This window comes from Dicentrarchus labrax, unplaced genomic scaffold, assembly GCF_905237075.1.
Source record: "Dicentrarchus labrax unplaced genomic scaffold, dlabrax2021, whole genome shotgun sequence".
In the NCBI taxonomy this organism is placed as follows: Eukaryota; Metazoa; Chordata; class Actinopteri; family Moronidae; genus Dicentrarchus; species Dicentrarchus labrax.
The window spans coordinates 319,140-334,968 of NW_026136702.1; the positions used below are offsets into that span (position 1 = coordinate 319,140).

Sequence of the window (15,829 nt, forward strand, 5' to 3'; positions counted from 1 at the left end):
CCTAAGCCCCGAGTCTGGGCAACATGTGCAAGCAAGTGCCTACTTGTGCTGTATACACATGTACACACACACACACACACACACACACACACACACACACAAACACACACCAGCTCAGCTTTACCTTATTAAGATGGGCAGATTTACAGCTGATGTTGAGCCATAATTGGCGGTTACACCAGGAGTGATAATGTAGCAGTGTCAGCCCTATGCTCTGTAATTAAACTGGAAATTATCTGCTTGTGTGTGTTTTGGTGTGTGTGTGTGTGTGTGTGTGTGTGTGTGTGAAGTGTGTTTTTTCGTGCTTACGTATGTGTGAGAATGTGTGTGACTGTATCTTAGCATGTGTGTCTACGGTAGGAAATGACAGAGCCCCCGTGATGTGAGGTTTCATAGAAATGTTTGCCGCGGCTCGAGCTCCTCTGAGCAACAACAACAACAACCCCCTCAGCACTGGAAGGAGTGATGTCAGCCTCTCCCCTCCCTTCACACACACACACAAACAACTGACACCCCCTTGATCGCTCAAATCAGACACCGGCGCAGCATACCAGCCTACTTTAGCCAGTCCTTGCAAAACACACGCAGCTTCCTTCGCTTTGCTCTCCGGCCCTTCCTCGCATCCTCCGCTGAATGGCCACATTCATGGCCGTCTGCGGCGAAACATAAAACACTATTAATAAAACAGCAAGGGGCTGCTGAGTGACACCTGCCTGGCTCTGCCAATGTACACGTAAGCCCGCTCTGGCAACAAGTGTTATCATAGTCAGCCCCTAAGGAAGGTGTCGTAAAAAATATGTTAAAAATATAAAGATCCTGGAGTGTGTGTGTGTGTGTGTGTGTGTGTGTGTGTGTGTGTGTGTGTGTGTGTGTGTGTGTGTGTGTGTGTGTGGCTGCAGCTTTGGGGCAGGGCAGGATGGCAGAGCAACAAGTATAACAGTATCTGGAGCCAGGCGTGAGTGCATGGACGGCAGGTTGTAAACACCAAGTGTGGAGTGTCCGACACTGTGATAGCCAAAGAACGGAGAGCCAATGGGAGCGCAGGAGGATGGAGGACTTGTGGGGGTTTGAGAGAGATCAGGGCGGTGAGTTATATAGTATATATAATGGTGTGAGCGTTCTATGTAACGGCCAGCAGGGGGCAGCTCCATTGGTTGCAATATAAACTGATACCATTCAGTCTTATGGAGAAATGAGTCGACTTCTCAGTTGATTTATGAGCTCAGTAAACAGTTTCCTGATGAGTTTCTGGTCTCAGTCTCTAGTTTCAGTCTTCTTCCATACAGCATGATGTTCATTTAGTAACTGATGGTCCCATTTAGAGTAAAACAGACCATAAAGCAGGGTATGCTTTAGGGCGGGGCTACCTTGTGATTGACAGCTCATTCTCAGTGAGATACTATACAGAGGGCCTTTCACGGCCACCGTAGTTTCTCCTACACACTTTGCAGCCCGTTCTCATTCTCAGGTTGTCAAATACTGACGCGAGCGGTGTTCAGTTAGTTGCAATCTGCAACTTCACCTCTAGATGTCACTAGATCCTACACACTGGTCCTTTAATAAACCTTTTCCTTTAAGCAGCAGTAATGGACAAAAGTATTGGTCTAAGGCAAGAACTTGTAGACACCGTCCTGGTTGTTGTGACAGTTTTAAAGTCTCTTCAAAGTCAGAGGGTAAATAATATTCATACAGTTATTGTGTTAAAATAGGAGGTCAGAGGTCAGGTGGCGAGGTGGAGTCAGGAGACGGCATCGACCGGCTGGTGATATTTACTGGCCCGTCCGTCAGCTCTCATTGGGATATTGTTACTACAGATCACAGATTCTGGCGTATCACGGAGGCCTGAGCAGCACTATGCAGCACCTGTAAGTCCACTTGCCTCCCTGGCTGTAACCGCAGGCGCAGACGGGGGCTGCAGAGCTTTCCCAGGCTCAGCCAAGGTGAATATAAAGGCCGCTCTGTTCGCTGTCGGCCTGCATCTCCTGCTCCATCTCTTTGAACTGGGCGGTCATGTCAGCAGCTCCCAGCCCCCAGCCACCATACCGCCCTTCATGTGCCCACGGGGAGCGATAGGCTGGGCGCCGACAGATCCACACAACACCCGGGTCTAATGCATGCACGCACGCACACACACACACACACACACACGGTGGTGCCCTGTCTGCATACAGGAGACGCCGATACAGGCATGTGCAGAACATAAGACAGAGAGGGAGGAGGGATGTGGGCCATTGCCTGTATGTTTGCATTTAGCTTGAATTCAGTTACACAAACAAAGTGCGCTATTACAACATAAAATATCCCGTCATTACAACATCTCTGTGCCCGGCTGCCCCCAGTTAGCCAAACTCCTGAAGCTGACCGGCAGCTAACGCTGGCCAAAGCTTTAAACCTGCAGTAACACTGACATATGATGAAGTTGCAACTTGTTAGCAAACAGTTATTTGCACAGACTAAACGCTCCACTATGTTCACCTGCTGGTTGCTACCTTGGTGTGCTGTTTGGTGCTGAGCAGGCAGTGCACTGTGGGATATAAGAGGACAATCAAAGCAATCAAATGAAGCAGGAGGCGGGCTTTACTACTTTACCACTTCCTTCCTGTTTTGATGTCACTTAATATACCAGTTAAAATAGGTTAGCTAGTTAGCAGCTGGTTGTTTTGTCATTTTTTAAGCTTGATGCGTCTCTGTGATCTCAGAGCTGTAAGAGTGAACCGGACGGCCAAACAATGAACTGAAAGGAGCTGCAGATTCTCTGTATGAGCGACACCTTTCACATTGTGTCCTGATGTTATCATAAAGATACTGATTATCACCACTTCAAGAACTTCACTTTAATATATAAATCACCTTAGTCTGTGACGTTATTACGTTAGCTCAGCAGCTAAAGGGAGAAATATCTGATATCTTTGTCTTTAATTGTCCAAAAAGTCCAATTATATATGAAAGTAATGAAGCTATTAAATGTAAATAGGTCAGTTTTCTTGATGCTTGAAGAGCTCAGTTGTCATACTACGACTCAATGACCCCTCCTGGATAAAGTATATAAGTCCTGCTGTCACCTTTAATACACAAACACACAAAAATGCACAAACATCAGAGAGAAATCAGAGAAAATGCACTCATTCATAAAAACACATGTTCAAATATTCTCAGACACGCCAAGCCCCTTTGCCCAGACAAACACTCATGTACACACACACACACACACAGACACACACACACACTCTAAATACACAAGCAGACTAATCAGGCGACCTTCCCTCCTTTTTCCGGCCGCGGTGACGTTAAGCTGGCCGAGCAGGTAGAGTACACAATCAGACTGGCTCAGGATCAGACAGCTCGCTTCCTCTATCAAAGGTCATCACTCTGTTAATTACACCATCCATATCTGACTCACACTGGGATTGTTACGCAGCGAGCAAAGCGGAAACAATGGTCGCATTATAAATCATTGAGTCCATATTAAGTATGTGGAGGGTTGATGAAATACACCTGGCTCGTGCCAAAATGAAGATTATGTTTGTTGTAGCAACAACAAATGTCATGGTGACCGGAGGGGAAAGGGCGTGAGCGTCTGTTGTGGCAGAAGCAGATGTTTGAAGGAATTTTCAGACTCCGAGATGTTCAATCCTGTCGAACTTTTAATGGGAAAAGACAGAGGGGACGAATGTGAAAGCATTAACAACATACAAAAACTCTCCTCTCTCTTTCTGTGATGAGTTCTGGTCGGTCCAGCCAAGAATTCCTGCTTGGCTCAGACTCTCAGGAAGGACCCTTTTAGGGATCCTGGCCCTCCATCAGGTCACACACTCTTCCTCTTCCAGAGGGCTCGGCGCACACATAAATCAAACACGCTCCCAGCGCTCCCCACCATTATTTGTGACATCTATCTGGATGGGCAGGCGCGTTGCAGAGGATGTGGTCGTTCACAAAAGCCCCGCCAGGCCAGAATCCCGGGCCAGGGGAGAGGGGCGGAGGCTGGGATACAAACAAAATGTCTGGCTGGGATGATAATACTCCCCAATGCTGCTTTTTCCTTTGACAAATGAAAGCCTTAAACCTTGCTGGGAAGATATAGGAAGCTACAGAAGTCCAAGTTTCCTGGAAGTTATGTAGTTTGTTGTAAAGTTTTAACTACAAGTTCCCTGGATATAAAACAAGGGAAGTACATTCATGTGGACGTATACAGCACACAAACACTGATTCATACAGCATGCTGCGTATCTGACCCAAGACTCCGTAAATGAAGAGTGAAGTGCTGCAAATCCTTTAAAATCCACTGTAATTTCCAGGAAGAGTGTGTATGTGTGTGTGTGTGTGTGTGTGTGTGTGTGTGTGTGTGTGTGTGTGTGTGTGTGATTGGCAGAGGAGCCAGGCTGTTGGAGGGATGTTTAATTAGGTTAAGGAGGTGCAGCAGGGACGACAGCCAACTGGAGTTACACACCCTTGTCCTCCACACACACACACACACACACACACACACACACACACACACACACTCGTAGACACGCCATAAGTGTATCTGGCTCCTCGGGCTCAGCAGAGTGTGTGCATGTAAAAACCTGGAGAACTATAGAAGTTTCCAGTTGCCACCTGCTGCTGCTGCACTCACTTTTCATTACTCCTGAGTGAGAACGCACAGCACAAATTACAGCGACCTTTCATTTATTTCTGGCTCCTGTGTTTCTCTGACAAAGCAAACCGACGTGGAAAACACTGAGGGCCTTTATTTACCCGTTGAGCTGTAGTATTTAGCTTCCTGTTTCTCTTCTCACACACAATAAAGACTGTTCCTTTGATTTACTGTAACACTGTGCAGTCTCTTAAACTACTGTTTCTCTAACCTTAAAGTGAATCATCCTGCATGGACCGCAGTCATCTCGTCCCAGATAGCTTCATATGTAACCTCGCATGGAGACATCTGCCTACACATAATAGGATAACTATAACCTCCATAAATACACCAAACTTAGCATATTAACACATCCAGCCAATGTGACGAATAAAAAGGATTCTGTTAATGTATAAAATCTGAAGAAATGAATGAATGAATCTGAGAAACTTTCTCAATATATTGACTTAGTGTCTCAAAATAATAGTGAAAAATACTGAGATACTAAGTCAGTATTTTCAGAAGGTTTCTCATTATTAAGTTTTACAGAATCAGAGTCACATTGGTGGAAATGAGCTTCTATAACTGTGAGACTGGACATTGCTTATATATGAATAGGCTGCGTCATCATGACCACGGCCACGCCCATCCTCATCTGGTCACCCTTACATTGTCGCCCTCCTGACTCCGCCGGCTCCCGGCTAATCCAAACACGGGGGAAGAGGTGGAGCTGTAAGAAGCCTGGTTACTGAAATCATGCACCATTATTTTATTTAAAAATCCCCCAGTACAGGTCAACGAGCTCTGGAGACCAAAACTGGGTTTGTACCACACTGTAAACATGTTTATCTCTGCTGCCCTATGGAGACTCACTTCTGCCTCTAGTGGTCATGTGAGGAACTGCACAACGAGGCAGAAGTGGCACTTGGGTCAGGGTTAGGGGTTAAAGGTTAGGTGATGATGATGATGATGATGATGATGATGAAGTGTGAGAGACATTCACAGGTTTTACCTTGAGAAATGTAAACGGCACATCTGGGAATTCTTCACCAGGTGACCCCTGAATATCACACACTTCCCATAAAGAACGCCATCACACACACACACACACACACACACACACACACACACACTTCTCCCCCTCTGACACGACTCACCTTTGACCTCAGAGTTTGCTGGCAAAGTGACATCACTTCCTCTTGGCGACTTGACAGGCGCTTCATCAGTGGAGTCGCTCCGGGCTCCGAGAGAGCAGTGGAAGGAAAGAGAGAAATACAATAATGATAATAATTATACCTTCACACGTAATGAGCAGAGCCTACGGGCCGCGGTGTGTAACAGCTGGGCCTGGGAGCTGTCAGACGGCGAGATAGTGAGTGAGCGCTCGCTGCTAACCAAAGGCAGATGTGAATTATAGCTTGTGACACATAGCTGCGCGGTTAGTAACAGGCCGGGGGCGGCCGGGGGTCTAAAGATCTTAATATGCTGTTGCAGGACTCCTTTTCCAAGAGCTGAAATCTGCGTCAGAGCTCGAAGTTGTGCAGCTACATTTTTATATAAAGTGCGCCTGCGGGAAGCAATTCACCTAAATGTTGTACTCGCTAACGGGCAAATAACAGCTTCTTTATAACCGCGTTCATCATTAGTGTGTTCATCAAATTAAACCCGTTGTTGATGAATGTGATACTGCACTGATTTACAGTCTGTGTGCATGAACACGGCCGGATAATGACAGGGTGAACGCTGCGGGCCACATCAGGGCACAGATAAGAGAACTGACTCGTAGTTCTGGTGCCTTCAGGTTCTGTTTGTTTGTGTCACACAGTCTCTCTTAATCAAACACACACACACACGTGGAATAAAGTGAGCTGTATACAGACTGAAGCTAAACACACAATGACTCACAGAGCTGGTTGACAACACTGGCCCAAAAATAATGTGATTGAATTACTTAAACTATCAGAATTTGATCCATTGAGTCTGAAAACATTTATAAACGCTACAAGAGCTGCACCATTAAATCATTTTATCCTCATATTATATTCAATAAATTGTTGTTGTAGCATTCACTTCATGTGTTCATGTGCTCTACACTACATTGACAGACAGAATATGCAAACACTTATGCATACACTGAGAGAGACAATGCCTAACCCTAACCCTATACCCTATTTATTCTAACGTACACTAATAAAGAACGAGAGGAGAAGGTTGGTTGTATCATGACTGTGAGCTCCTCCATTGAAACTCGAGTAAACTATAAATACTCTTTACTTGGGTGGGTAATCAAGTACTCTTTAAACCCCAAACCAACACACACACACACACACACACACACACACACACACACAGATCCCAACTTCTCTGCAGAACGGTGATCTCATGCACATTGCATCTGGCCTCAAGTGGTCATAATGGAGCAAGTCTCCAGGCAGACCATGTTTTCTACATTAGCCCTTTTTGCTTGAGCTTGTGACAGTCAGTAATATGCGTCTTACTCATCCACCGTGGTGTTAAGACCTTTCAGAGTTTAACGTTCATGTGTGTGTGTGATGAATTGAGGTTTGCATCACGTCATATTTACCCGTATCCATCCATCTTTCCATTCATACATACATATTACCAATCATATCTGCACAACGCACAGCACGGCAGGATGACGAATGACTCGTTTAAACTTTTATATATATGCAACCAGACACAGACACCCTCCAAAAGACACAGTTTCATCAATATGTTTTGTTCCTTTTAAATAAAATCACATGTGCAGGTCTTTGCAGCAGTTCCCACTAGATAATTAAGTTGTGTAAAATGTGACTGTGTGTGTGAGAGAGATGAGAACACACACAGAATACACAGAATGGGAAGAGCAAAGCCGGACCAACTGTTTTCATTCAAACAGCAGATCCAGCCAGTCACATCTGCACGGTCCAAACGGTGGACAACAACGACACCTAGTGGCAGAACAACAGAGGGTCACGTCTGCTGATAATTTATTGAACATAATTAACACTTGACTCATGAGCTAATCTATTTATTTTTGCATTCCTCCCATGATGATTGAACCACGTTGTGGTGTTTTTAAGATGAATTTGACCACATGATATCGCTCTTTTTAACTGAAATTGGTCCCAGGGTAAAATTCAAGTCTCCTGAAAACAGCTTGAAGACAGAAAAAAGGCAGACGTTTGTCTGACTTATAGTATTATTTTCATCTTTATTTCTGCTTTAATGTGGGATATGATATTTGATAAGTAAATTATGGATAATATGTCTTTCTTGGTAATAAAAAATGTGGGTTTAAAATGTGAAAATAACCTAATGTATCCCATTGTTCCCAGTATTTACTTTCTGTGTGTCTATTGTGAATGTAAGGGACCTTACTATAGTCTGTTTTATTGTATGTTTCTATGGTGACTCTATATTAAACGTATTGAGTTGTAATGTATTTAACTTTAAATTTAAAGATGTTGAAGTGTAATTATTTTAGTAAAGGACTCATCTGGTCACAGTTTACATCATAAGTCTTCTGTTGTTAATATTTAACTGTAATAAAACTTGTGGGTAAACATACAGTAGCTCAGTATCAAAAGACTGCTCCAGGTGAGGCTCGAACTCACAACCTCGGCATTGCTCTACAGTGTACTGTCATATAAGTACCGCGCGCTAACCGATTGCGCCACTGGAGCTCACTGCCTTCCCGCTACAGTTGGGTTTATAAACCGTCAGCACCGAACCGACTGGACCTTATTGTTTCTGTTTTATTTATTCTTTAACGTCGTTTAACTTCTTCACACTAACGTTTCTCTGTGATATCACAGCACCAACAGACCATAATAATGGAATTACAGATATTTTGTTACAAAAAAATAAATAAAACAAACATGGCAGCGTATCAAAACAGGAAGTTATCGAGCAGAAAAACGCCAATAAAATGACAAACAGCGCCGTAATGGACTCAGTTAATGGACTCATAGTCTGTCTGTAGTGTCTGTCCTCGTCCTCCCAGCTACAGACAGCGGGGACTGGAGGGAGGGTCGGTGATGTCATTATTACAGACACCGAGAGGCACGAGGAAGGACCGCAAGAGGAAGTACCGACAGCTCAGTTCCCCCTGCTGGGGATGTTTATCTACCACAATAATAATATAATAATAATAATAATAATAATAATAATAATAATATTAATATTAATATTAATAATAATAATATAATAATAATAATAATAATAATACAATAATAATAATAATAATAATATAATAATAATAATAATAATAATAATAATAATATTAATAATAATAATAATAATATTAATAATAATAATAATAATAATAATAATAATAATAACAATAATATAATAATAATAATAATAATAATAATAATATTAATAATAATAATAATAATAATATAATATTAATAATAATAATAATAATAATAATAATAATAATATTAATAATAATAATATAATATTAATAATAATAATAATAATAATAATAAATAATATAATAATAATAATAATAATAATAATAATAATAATATTAATAATAATAATATAATAATAATAATAATGAATAATAATAATAATAATAATAATACTGAATAATAATAATAATAATAATAATAATAATAATAATGAATAATAACACTGATATAATATAATATAATAATAATATAATATAATAATAGAATAATATAATATACTGAATAATAATAATACTGAATAATAATAATAATATAATATAATATAATAATAATACTGAATAATAATAATAACAATAATAATAATGAATAATAATAATAATAATACTGAATAATAATAATATAATATAATATAATAATAATACTGAATAATAATAATAATAATAATAATAATATAATAAGAAAAATAATAATGAATAATAATAATAATAATAATAATAATAATACTGAATAATAATAATAATAATAATAATAATAATAATAATAATAATAATAATAATAATAATAATAATAATATAAAAATAATAAAATATAATAAAAAAAAAAAAAAAAAAAAAAAAAAGAACAATAATAACTACTATCTATCTATCTATCTATCTATCTATCTATCTATCTATCTATCTATCTATCTATCTATCTATCTATCTATCTATCTATCTATCTATCTATCTGTTTTCATGGGTATACTTCCACATATATTCACTGTCCTGACTGTGTGTGTCTGTTTTCTTCTGCTTTGTTAATGTGTTATGGTTGTTGTGTTCATGTGCCCAGTGTACAGCTGAAGTTCACTATGCAGAAACAAAATGCATCGTCCCTTTGGCATTGTGTGAGCACTGCAAGTCAAAATGTTTAGATGTTTTGTCACTATGGCAGAGGACCATTGAAATATCCCTCATGTCCACCTCTCAGTCTCAGCCCAGTCCTTCATTCACAATGGTTACTGGACTAGTGTTTTTGTCTAGCTAACAGAATACAATTGTGTATAAAACTGAAAAAATAAAAATAAAAAAACAGGATTTTAGGGTAAGAGTAGCCTCTAAGGTTTGACATCACACATTGCACTCACACAGTAACCTCCATATCAGAGTAAAGATGTATAAAGCATAATATACTGTTATATAAACACATAAACAAAAACAAGGACAATGTAGCCTACAGTGCTGTAAATAAATACAGTATATGGTATTCATGGTTTTATGTTGACTCATTCTGACCATTGAACAGACTATGTGATGACTTATAGAATGCAATGATGCTGACATGTTTTGGAGAGAACAACCATTAGACTGAGAATCAATCAATCAGTTTAGATCAACAGGATCTATTCAATTGGAAATTGTACTAACTGTAGGCTAACTGTACTAAGACATTTGCAATGTGATGAAATCAATGAGAAATTCTGTTGTGAACAATTGCCCAGTGGTTTGGAGGTTTGTCCATGTTGTTTTGAGAATGTAATTTCTGTTTCAAGAAATGAGCCAAAGGAGAACAACTGTAATGTGTTCATGGTTGTTTTTAGTCTTAGAAGGCGATAAAGTATCTCTAATTAACATTTATGATATTTTCAAATTAAACATCTCTGACTTACACAGTTTGTAAAAGTTCTGCACATTTCCACATAACTTTACCTTTCAACTGTCCACAAACAAACAATGAAAATAAAAAAGAATAAACATCTTATCCCTTCATTATCATAAACATCTCTGAGAACAGCATCAGATAGATATTATATATAGAGAAAAACAGCCAACAAATTAACAAACATTTAAGTTTTCCTGCTTTTATTCACATTCACATCCATTTTATACAGTTTGAACATAAATATTGTACATTGCAGTGACTCCACTGTATTTATTACACTGTTATACACACTCCTGCAACATTCATCAACACACTCAGACTGAAGTATAAAGCACTTACTGGAGTTTAAATGTTTAACATTTGAAAGAAAATTAACATAATATTCTTATGTATGTTTTCATTAGTGTATCATTTCTTTACAATAAGCTGTTATTATCTACAGAGAGTTCGCCATGTTGCACAAACACTGGATCGAGATAGGGAATTTCATCACTGTTTCTCCTCCACACTGGACCATTAAACAGGTTGGTGGCAGTGTTAGGATTAAACCATTATAAAGTAACATGTTACTGTAATTCCACTACTTTTGGTGTCAACTAGTAATGTAACTAATTAATTAACGTTTACATAGTGAAGAACTGCAGAAGACGGCAGACAAACACCGAGTGCATCTCGCTGATTTTCCAGTTTATGATCTAAATCATTAGTGATTATTTAAATTGTGGGTTGTATAAAGAGAAGTGGAGGCAGTGTTGGAAAGCCTCTACTGCGCGGGCTCTATGGGCTACAGTGGCCCTAACTTCCTGTTTAGCCTGTTTAGAGATAAATAACTTAATCTTTCAGATATTCTAGACTTTTAAAATGTCATTTTACAGGCGGTTGTGCTGCTCTTCTTTCACACTGTAACTTTATGGGCTGTACTTACATGGTTCGGCCACTATGTCAAAGCCTGGCGCTCTTCCTGGGGGCTTGGTTTACATCGGTATGGGTTTTGGTTGCTGCCCCCTGGTGGTCGGGAGTATTAACAACTAAATAATATATATAATATAACAGTGCAAGAGCACAGAAGCAGACGTGCAGCAGAGAAACGTTTCTTTAGTAACTGATTACTTTTATATACAGTAAGTAGTAAAGTTCTTCAATTACTTTTGAGAGAAGTAACCAGTAACTGTAAGTAATTACTGTTTTTCAGTAACCTTCTGAACACTTGTTGTGAGTTACCGTCAGAGTGGCTCAGCATCTTCCTCAAGGCATCAGTAATCTGATAGTTTGTGCTGTTCAGCAGTCACTGTGTTGTCTGCTCTGGCATTGTTCTTCACATAGCCCAGGTGGCTAAAGAAGCTCTTGAAGGCATCACGAAACATGGAGCTACAGAAAGCGTAGACGATAGGGTCCAGAGCGCTGTTGAAGTAGGTGAAGCCGATGCACAGGACAAATACCCGGGTGATCTGATTGTAGGACATGCAGTCCTTTGGGTGGAAATATTTGATGTACACGCCGCCGAGGCCTGTGAGGACGCTGGGCATGAAGCAGAAGGTGAACACCAAAGTGATCACCCCAACTGCTAGGATGGCCCTCCGTACCTTCTTCTGCCCGCCCACCTGCCGCTTGAGCAGAAAGCAGGTAATCCGGGCTGAGCAGAACAGCAACAAGAACCAGGGCAGCAAGAACTCCACAGTGAAGGCCACGTAGTGCAGTTTTATCACCAAAGGGACTACGGTGTAGGAGCTGAAGCTGCGACACAGGGAGATGTTGCCATGCTGGCGTAGGAGGTTGATGGTCAACAGCGGAGTCCGAAGGGCGATCACAGCCATCCACATCAGGCCTGAGAGCAAGGCCGACTGAGTTAAAGTAATCCGGCTGACGCAGTGAAGTGGATGGACCACTTTGAAGTAGCGATCCACTGCCACGGCTGTCATGAATGCAATGCTGGCAGAGCGATTGACAGACAGCATGAAGAGGTTGATGCGGCACCAGGTTGGTCCAAACACCCAGTTCTCCCCTCGGAGGTTGGCGTCGATGCGGAAAGGCACACTCATGAGGAGCAGGAAGTCAGCCAGAACCAGGTTGAAGAGGAAGAGAGTGTGGGGTTTCCAATATTTCATGTGGAAACAGAAAATGCACAAAGCCACGATGTTTGCTGGCAGGCCCACGACAATCTCCAGGATCATCAAAATACGCTGGAACAGAGTTCCAAGATCTTGCGTGGGCAGCATTGAGCAGTGCATCAAAGTTTTATTCATCATCTCGGTGGCACCAGTCGAATTCATTTCAGCTGTGAACGCAGTCCGATCTCTCTGGTTAATCAACTGCTCCTTATTTTAAGAAGATCCTTTGTTCAAGAGAAGAGAAGGAGAGAGGAAAATGTTATTTTATAGATCAAACAGCTAAAGCAAAAGTGTGACATTTTGGTGAATGCATGTAACCGATGCTGCGTTTCAGTAGTCGCTCAATATGCATTCATTGTGACTTCCTAACAACACATTAGTGTAATTGTGCCAGAGTTAATGAGCTAATTGTCAAACTCAGACACCAAACTCAGATCAAGTTGTCAAACTAGGCAGTGCTGATCAGATATGGATCCAGACTGTGTTACTGCGTTGACTATTTCTCTTCAGAAACATACTTTAGTGGCCTGTTTATCTGGAATACAAGAACTGGAACTTTTAATAAAGGCAGCCTGTGTGTTGCAGCACTTATTCCCAAAGGCTTCTCTCTGATCTACTGTGATATGTCATCTGTACATTGCTTCATTAGTTAACATTCAATATTTCAGTGTAAAAACAGCAAGTTACTACAGTTTATGTGCAGGACTCTTTGGACCTTCTCCTTGTCATTCTTGTCATTACTGTGAGGTTGCCAAACGGCCAGCAGAAATCCACCTACCAGCTTAAAGCCAGGCTCAGACTGCAGGAGTTTTGGGGGCATGAGGTGGAGTATTGCTCTCTCTGGGTGTGATGCATCATTATTTTCAAATGCTGTAAGTGTGTGCATGCTTGAGATTATCCAAGAAAATCTGAAAAGTGCAACCTAATCTCAAAATTGGTTACGATTTTAAAACACCTGCAGTCTGAGTCCAGCTCCAGAGTCCAGCTCCAGAGTGGCTGGTCAGCAGAGTTAGTTTGGACGGCTGTTTCCACGTATCTCCAGTCTTTCTGCTACCCTATGCTAACAGGCTTCTGGCTGCAGCTTCGTATTTAGGAGACAGACATGAGAGTGGTATCAATCTTCCCATATATGCGTTGAGTTGTATATGAGTTGTGTAAATGCAGACATACATATTAATGGCTGAGCAGTCTCAAGTATTTGCTCCAAAAGTTTGAAAATTCAGACAGTTTGTGACTTTTGCGACACTTCTGCTGTGGCAGATCTGCGGATGCGTGTGCAGATTTGTGTGTGTGTAGAGAGATTTGTCCACATTTACAAATCTGATTACGCACACACAGATTGAGACACAGTGACACAACTCTCCATACACATTTATGAATAGTTATGCTACAATAATAGCTTCATACTACGGGCTCTACCGGTTTCACAGCCCTTGAAAATAAGGATGTTGCCCATGTGCTATACCTTAAAAACAAATGATAGTGTGTCATTTTCCAACTGAGAAAACATAAAGTGACATTTAAGCCAAAACACGTTCGTTCAGGACTTTTACAATATTTAATTAAAGGTGTGAAACTGTAGCTGACTGAAGTTTGCTGTCTCGTGTCTGTTTATATATTATGAAACACTGTATAGTGCAACTGCCTTCCTAATGCATTGTTAGTGCTGAGATACACCAGTGGAAGAAGATCAGTTCAGCCATACAGAAAACTGAAAAAGTTAAAATTTCAGCACTCACCTGAAGTCAACACTGAAACCCTCGATCTCCTCTTAAAGATCTGAACACCTTCTTTTTGAGAGGTCAGAGTCGTCTCATTGTTCATTCTGCAAACGAGGACAAAAACGCAAACAAATTCCTCAAATAGTGAAAAGTGATCTGATGGGATGAGATCCACCCGCAGTATAAAAGCTGGCGTCCTCCGAGGGCTTGTCACAACATGAGGGTAATGATGGTTCCAGAGAGTCTCTGACACAGTCACTTCTGGTATCTTAGTTTATCAGAGTTTATGTAACCACCCATAGAATCATCTTCATCACTTTATCACATTCTTTTGCTAAATGTTAGGCTTAAGTACCTTTATTCATTGTCCTATTATTTTTGGTTCATGGTTCTTGTTTTGATTAGGTTCATTTGCATGCAAGTTCCCTCCATTGTCTTGTGTCGTGTCACGTGTGTCCTCACGTTGGTCACTTGTATTGCAGTTTAAAATATAAATACAGTCTGCAGTGGTCTGGTCCCTTTCTGTCTCAAATCAGTTCGTCACATCGAATTTCTGGACTGATTTTATGACATTTCACTTCATCTACTCTTGAATCCTCTCATTTCATTTAAATATTCCTCTTCTACCTCAGCTCAGCTCTTTTTACCCAGTTTTAACGGACCTTATCACATTCCTCCTGATCATATTTCACTTCCTCCAGGAAGTTGCGATTAAGGCAATGTCAGCCAATCCCCCGTGAATTCTGCACAACCTTTCCGCAATTTCACCAAAAGAGCAAACTACACTTTGCAGTTTTCTCCCAAAAATATCCAAACAACATGCAGTTTTTGCATCCCAATTAAAATCTGTGAAATCAGACATTTTAGGCATTGGCATTGGAGTTACTGATAGTTTAACTTCTCACCTCGAGTCCTCGTCCAGGTCCATCTCATCTGCTCAGATTCTCTCTCATCTCATCTCATCTCATCTCATCTCATTAACTTTATTTGTAAAGCACAGTCTTACAAAGAATTTACAATAAAGAATAAGAAAAGCAATATATGAGGTTAAAAAAACAGGCAACATGGGTAATGGTGTTTTAAAGGATAAAACAGATTCAGCCTAATTTCCTCAGGTAGGCCGTTCCAAAGTACAGGTGCTCTAATAGAGACAGTCTCCTTTAGACTTGATCCTGGACTGTGGAACCACCAAAGGGTCCTTTCCTGAGGATCTTAGGTTGTGTTTTGGCTCATAAAGAGTTAAAAGGTTAGAAATATAACTGGGGGCTAGACCTGTCTGAGCTCTAAAAGGAATCCGTAAGATCAATTCTAAATCCTGCTGGT

The 15,829-nt window shown here is 40.5% G+C and overlaps 1 protein-coding gene and 1 non-coding gene across 2 annotated transcripts; both read right to left on the reverse strand.

Annotated features, from left to right (window-relative positions):
- Positions 1-8,210: 8,210 nt before the first annotated feature.
- trnai-uau (transfer RNA isoleucine (anticodon UAU)) lies at positions 8,211-8,304 on the reverse strand. The gene is made up of 2 exons: positions 8,267-8,304; positions 8,211-8,246 (listed from the first exon to the last, which is right to left on the reverse strand). It is a non-coding gene; the product is annotated as a tRNA-Ile (tRNA).
- Positions 8,305-10,860: 2,556 nt separating this feature from the next.
- Positions 10,861-15,041, reverse strand: hcar1-3 (hydroxycarboxylic acid receptor 1-3). The gene is made up of 2 exons (XM_051414674.1): positions 14,525-15,041; positions 10,861-13,009 (listed from the first exon to the last, which is right to left on the reverse strand). Exon 2 carries the CDS (start codon positions 12,945-12,947, stop codon positions 11,931-11,933), a length of 1,017 nt encoding a protein of 338 aa, XP_051270634.1. The 5' UTR covers positions 12,948-13,009; positions 14,525-15,041; the 3' UTR covers positions 10,861-11,930.
- Positions 15,042-15,829: the final 788 nt, after the last annotated feature.

Coding starts and splice junctions, on each gene's coding strand:
- hcar1-3 (XM_051414674.1), bottom strand. CDS start 12,947: ATGAATTCGACTGGTGCCACCGAGATGATGAATAAAACTTTGATGCAC.